This window comes from Frankliniella occidentalis, unplaced genomic scaffold (genome assembly GCF_000697945.3).
Source record: "Frankliniella occidentalis isolate FOCC.00 unplaced genomic scaffold, Focc_3.1 Scaffold57, whole genome shotgun sequence".
Classification (NCBI taxonomy): Eukaryota; Metazoa; Arthropoda; class Insecta; order Thysanoptera; family Thripidae; genus Frankliniella; species Frankliniella occidentalis.
The window spans coordinates 191,251-197,776 of NW_026267187.1; the positions used below are offsets into that span (position 1 = coordinate 191,251).

Here is a 6,526-nt window from a genome sequence, read left to right on the forward strand (position 1 = left end):
CCCCCCCCCAACTTAGATTCCCCCCACTTGCTTCAATAAAAAAAAATCACGAAAAATACGTATTTTTGGGCCTGCTACCTTAATACAATATTACTCCTCTCACAGGAACTTGATGTTTGTAAACAATATTGCTTGCTCTGCTTTTGCAGAAATAATTTTACACTAAGCTGCGGACAGACAGACAAACTACAATATTGTTCGATCCCTTCCAGGATCATTACTCCTGTTCAAATAACTTGTGTGTTGTTTAAGGCAGTTGACATTTTCTATTTAAAGATTGGGAACTACAAGGCATTCTGTAGGTGAACAGTATTAAATTTTGGTTGAATAGACTAAGTTCCCAAATTTTAATATTTCTCAAGTTTCAAAATTTGAGTTGTAACTAGTGATTTGGATTCCTCTTGCAAAATTAAAAAGGAAATGTCTTATGCTCAGAGTTGATCAGAGGCGATACGGCAAAGTTATTGGTCCCCAAACTAACGACAAGTGCCCATCTCTCTTCACGTATGTTAAACCGTTCCACATGTCACTTTGCTTACTTCTCAACGGAAACTCTTGAAACTGCACATGATGAGTTCGTCTTGTCAGCCGCAAGATACCTCCTTCTTGACGCGAAACATTTCCCAGGGGATGCCCTAGAAATAGCATTGTATCTCCCAGGGCTGCCCTGGGTTCTGGGAGCGCTTCCCTGGGTTCTGGAAGCGACCGACCAAATCCCATGATACCTTCTGGGAAAATGAGACATTTCCAGGAGATCTCCTGGGACTCTTCCAACTGCCCTGGGAAAGACCTAAAACTCCTGGGATTCGCAGGCCTTGTTTTTACCGTGCGGGGCTATTGATAAGGTTGCATCTTACACTCAATATCTTGAACACGAAAATCAGAATGAAATCTGGAACTATAAATTGGGGTTCAGCCAGATCTGACACTTTAAGTTTCCTAAACTTTCCATTTGGTTTTCTTTATAAGAGAAGACATTTGGTGATAAAGCCCGTACTCTTTATGGGCCCTAACGCGCAGCCAACAGTGGGGTACTGCAATGTGTTCAGTCCAAGCTTGTGAGCTCTCAAGGTAATAGACAAGCGCGAAGCGCTATGTCAGTGGTTGAGGGAGACAGTAAGCGCAGCGGCAAACAAAACGGCCAAGTAGGCTATCGGTTGGCGCGCCGAGGAGCTGTTCCAGGCGACGTAGGGCACCTTGCGATCCGTCATGAGCTGGATGTAAAAGGCCGACGATTCTTTCAGCACACGTGTCCTGTCTGGAGTCGTGTAGTCGATGTAGACCAGCCCCATCATTCGCCTGCATATTACAAGACGATGTCGAAATTTCAAAAGGGTGAGCTATTACACATTGTTAACAAGCAATAAACGTCGCTGGCAAAGAGACGGGGTATTGTACTTATTTCCTAACTTTACTTGTCACTTGACCCACTTACTTTGAGCCCCATTCGAAACCGTCCAGCAAACTCCATATTGTCACCCCCAAAACGTTGCAATTGTCATCTCGAATCGCTTTAACTGCCTCACGAAGGTACGCCTGGTGTAAAGATAAAAACAGCAATGGTCATCATGAGTGCTTCAAAACATCGATCTAACCGTTCAACGCAATCTAATGGCACGTACGCTGTGGTATGCTGCCCGGTTGTGGTCGTGGACACCCTCTCCGTTCTGAGTTGCCAGGCCGTTTTCCGTGATGAAGACGCCCATGTTGTTGTAGCGGTCTCTGAGCCACAGCAGGCAGCTTCGGAACGACTGCGGTGTGCTCTGCAAAAGTCGTTAAGTGTGAAGCCGTGACGCGTCGCCCAGCTGAAGCCACGAGAGTGCCGGACACTTACCGTACTGAAGGCCCCGCTGAAGTCTAATGGGGAGTCCAGCACGACTTGCATGTCCCTTTGTGGGGATGGGTTACGTGACCTCCCGTCTAGACCGGCGTGGACCGTCTTGCCGAAGTAGGCGTTGATGCCGAGGAAGTCGGTTGAGCCTGCGAAAGACGCGACGTTCTATTAGAAACATTTACATCACAGCCTTTCCTGGAAGCGTGAGTGGAGCTCGAGGAGTCTTCTACGATTGCAGCGCGTCTTCGGAGTGTCCGCTCCGCATCATTATCGAGTCGAATGTCGGACGAGATAGGCTGCGTGTGCGTGACAAGGTGACAAGGCAGCTTTCAAGGCGATGGCCTCGCCAGCGTGCTCCTTGACACCTATATGTATGTATTTGTAATAGTTTATAAAAGTTTATGCAAGTGCATTCGCCGAATATCGTTTAATCCCTCAACATTTTTATAAAATTATGTCCCTGATTTATTTTTTTAATAAGCCAAGAACTCATCGTTTCCTTCCTATAGTATATGGTTTTATTAAGGTCTTAACGAATACTAAATTTTTGCGGCAATCTTTTAGCTGTTGCAGAGCGGGGTCGGAAAATTTGATAAAAATTCCCTAGAGTAGAGCTTGGCTTCGCTCAGCTTCGAATATCATTATCATGTACGGTCGTCTTTTCTTAGCAAAGTAAAGAGTTGTTGTTCGGAGGATGTCCGGTGTCAGGATGTCCGCATGTCCGCATATTCTAACGCGCTCTAACTCCTACACTGTCATCGAGCGTTTTCCCCCCTTTACTTCAAGATTGCAATGGATGAGCGGGTCTTGCTGTACAGACGATATTTGTTGAAATAACTCTGCCGTGAAGCGAGAGAATGGGGTAAGTCGACTTAGCGACATGACCTTTTCATCGTCTGTGACTGCCGTTTGCTTTTCAGTTCCTGAAGTCATCCTGAGAAGTTAACTTCTTCTGAAAACTAGCTTCCCAAGGTCATTTTCGGAACTTCCGATGTACTGGACGGCAGTAGTGACAGACAATTCGCTCGTCCCTAACTCAAAGCACGCACGGCACAGCGCCTCTAGAGAAACCAAGTATCGTTGCGCGGCGCTCGAGAAACCAAGTATCGTTGCGCGACTCTAGTGAAACCACGTATCTCCACTTTTTGCTGATTTTTGAAACCTATACCATTCGATAGAGAAAATTTCCCTCCATTCAAATATATAGTTCCTAAAAAATCGTCAAAAAATGCGTTACGTGGTTTCACTAGAGTCGCGCAACGATACTTGGTTTCTCGAGCGTCGCGCAAAGATACTTGGTTTCTCTAGAGGCGCTGCGCCGTGCGTGCTTTGAGTTAGGGACGAGCGAATTAAAAGGCCATGGTGCTAAGTGGACTTGCCACCTTCTTCCGCTTCACGGCAGAACTCTTCATGAATGCGAAAAATGTAAATTTACAATTTTCCTGACATGTTTTCATTAGAAAGTTTTATCTTTTTAAACGTTTCTAGGAATCGTTGCGTGCTTGATTGTAATCGGACTCCGGAATCCACGCCCGAACGGGTCCCACTCTGAGCGCGTGCCGTGCGCAGTAGGTGTGCGAGAAAGACGGAGCGAGAAACCCGAGGTAGCGATGGCGATGTACCGAACCTCGGCGAATGCACCCAAACAAACGGGACCCGTTTGAGTGGCCGAGTCTCGCCCGACGGTCACCTGAGGGCGTGGCATGGCGTGGCGCTGGACCGACTTTGCCTACGCGCCACGCCAAGCCACGCCTGGCCTGCAGACGGGACTCGTTGAGACGGCGAGTGGGAGCGAGTGGGACTGACCGAGAGCGAGTGGGCAACTGCGGGTCGGGGGTCGGGCGTCCGAGCCGAGCGAGTGAGAACGAGTGAGGTTCGGGCGTGGATTCCGGACTCTGATTGTAATCGTTTCCTTTTTCAATTAGATCAAGGGAGACGCGTCCTGGCCAAGGTCGACGGTATAATCCAAGGTAAGAGAAAATCGGATTTACTAAATCCGATGACTAAGCCTCCCACCTTTTAGTAGTTTCTTCTCTTCCTCAGTAAAGTTGGGCAGCCTCGATTCGGTGCGCCCCTCTGCGAGGCTGGCGGCTTTGACGTACTTTTTGACCACTTCCGGATAGTCTCCGTATATGATTGGGTCGAACTGGATACCAAGCTCGAACAAGTTGTAGCGCTCCGCAGCCGCAATGTTCTCATACTTGTTGTCCAGCGGTGACGCGAAGAATGTCTCAGCTGTCAGGCCGATTACAGCTGCAAGAAAAATGCTATTTACCTCGTGTGTTGATATTAGCTCATCCTTCTGCTGTCAAACACGGGCTTGTGCAAATCTGGTTAGACCTGGTGTCTGTTGGTGTCGGTCTGTTCCACATGAAGAAGATGGGCTACGGGTTTCAACGTTCCGACCCTGACAAAAACGAGACAAGACCGAAGCGCATACGTGACATCCTGGCAACTACACCCCTTAAAGAAGGTGCAAGGCGATAACAATGAAAACAAGCAGCACCCCCCCCCCCCCTTTAACGCCAAACGGAGTATTGTAATGATGTGGCACCACGACTGCATCGAGCTTTCCCACTTTAAAGGCCGTTAAACTAGCCCTAATAGAAAAAAGACATCTCGTAGATGGCGAAAAGACGTCTAAGGATAGATGCCTAGACTTCTAATGACCATCTACTACAGACGTCTAATAGATGTCGAAAATAGCCTCGAAAATAAGATCTTTTAGACGAAAAAGTATAGACATGAAATAGAAGTATGCAGTTAGATGTCTTGTGGACGTGGAATTCCATGATTTGATTCGTTCAATTTTATTGCGTTAGGTGTGAAACGTAGGCCCAACTGGAACCTTACACACAGTACAAAAATTAAATGGTTCTCTGAGTTGTTAAGAGACCATACTAAAAGCCGGAAAGGCGCTGAGGGTCGATGTGCCCGTAATGTGAGTGGTCAGCGAGAACGGGTTTTAACGTATAACAAAATTGTGAATTTTATCTTTCATTTCAAATAAAACGTGCAGGCACATTAATAAAATAACGCTCTGCCCGAATATCAACAAGTCGAAACGGAATATTAAGAATATAAAGAAATATTTGGCACTAAGACGAAAAACAGCCCTTGTCCAAAAGATGCGCCATCTGGCGGAAATTCGAGAAAGTATGCTTATCTAAAAGCATTGATGGCATAGACGAGAAGTAAAGCATACCTTGACGTTTACACGTCATAACGTTAAGACTTCTCAGTTCATAGATGCTTGCACTGTATGTAGAACGGCTATCGGAGTTAACGCATCACCTACCACAAGCCGTCTAAGCGTTTAGATGGCTTGGACATGCCGTAGAGTGACTTGTGACGTCCAGCCCTCATCTACAGCAGGACATCCAAATGTATAGATTGCTTAGATAGTAAGTAGAGCGTCTTTCAGCGTCTGTACCCTATCTACAGAAAGAAATCTAAACCCATAGATAGGATGTAGAGCATCTCCCGGTGTCTACACCCCATCTACAGTTAGACAAGATGGCAGAAGACGTATAATCGACATCTTTTAAACATCTATGTGTAGACGTCTGCACAGTTAGACCTGCTAGATGGGCATTAGACCATCTATCGCCATGTACAGATGTCTATTTTCTATAAGGGAGGCACAGTGCACATAACGTTAGATTAAAACCCTAAGATGTAGTTCAAATTTCTGCAGCCCTCTTAAGCTGTGAAATTGAACAACTTGTTTTACTGTCGAACCTCGTAATTATTTTGTTTCACAGTCTGTCGTCATGCGCTTTAGTCTCGCATTTGAATTTGCCGCAGTTCGTATTTGTGTTCTGTGTGTTTACTTGCACAGCATAATAGATTAGAGGGGTATGAAAGTTTATACTCACTGCCGGGGCGAGCTTTGGCGGCATACTCGTTCTTGAACATGTGGTACAGCCTCGAGTGCGCCACTAGCTCGTGGTAGATGCACTGGTACTCGCCTAAGCCAGCACTCGGTTTGGCAGGGGGCACGCTGGCTACGTTGTACACCACGTAGCAGTGCATATGTGGCTCGTTCAGCGTCACCCAGTACTTGACCCGGTTAGCAAAAGCGTCGAAAGCAACACGTCCAAACTGTTCCATCTTTTCGATCATAGAGTAGTTGGTCCAGCCGCCGATCGTGTCCTCAAGCACTTGGGGATGGTCGAAGTGGTACAGCGTGATCTGTGAGCGAGTGCCAGCTTTACGACGACGCTGTTTCAGTACACGACTCGTTCACCAAGTGACAGGTGGCGTTACTTACGAAGGGCTCGATCTCATTGGCGAGCAGCTCACTGATAAGGTTGTTATAGTACTCGATGCCTTCCTTGTTGACATTTTTCGGGTCGCCATCCGGTAGGATGCGAGACCACGACAGGGAAAACCGATACATTTGCATCTATACAGTAAAAAAAACACTAAGCTGCCCAGATTTCTCACACTTTCAACATTCTCCGAAGGAGAGCACTGCATTGAATTACGAACCAGTCAGGAACAGTTGCTTTTGTTCACCCTAATGTGCCCCAAACACACGAAAAAGAATATAGGTTGTATGATTTTGGTATTGTTTACATTTAAGAAAGTCTTTGTGCACGTTTGGGTTTGCGTTATTCCGAGGGGTCGCCGACTCGTATAATACTGGGTACACGGACCTTATAGTACCGTATAATACCTATAATATTT

General features: G+C 46.5%; 1 protein-coding gene across 1 annotated transcript in view; it reads right to left on the bottom strand.

Moving 5' to 3' along the window:
• Positions 1-328: 328 nt before the first annotated feature.
• Positions 329-6,526, bottom strand: part of LOC113217313 (myrosinase 1-like) — a 16,193-nt gene continuing 9,995 nt past the window's right edge. Inside the window, exons 2-8 of the mRNA XM_026437153.2 lie at positions 6,108-6,242; positions 5,713-6,028; positions 3,851-4,087; positions 1,835-1,980; positions 1,623-1,763; positions 1,436-1,536; positions 329-1,299 (exon numbers count right to left, since the gene is read on the bottom strand). Of these exons, the coding sequence (XP_026292938.1) occupies positions 1,098-1,299; positions 1,436-1,536; positions 1,623-1,763; positions 1,835-1,980; positions 3,851-4,087; positions 5,713-6,028; positions 6,108-6,242 (1,278 nt within the window). The 3' untranslated portion in view covers positions 329-1,097. The remainder of the gene's footprint in view (positions 1,300-1,435; positions 1,537-1,622; positions 1,764-1,834; positions 1,981-3,850; positions 4,088-5,712; positions 6,029-6,107; positions 6,243-6,526) is intronic.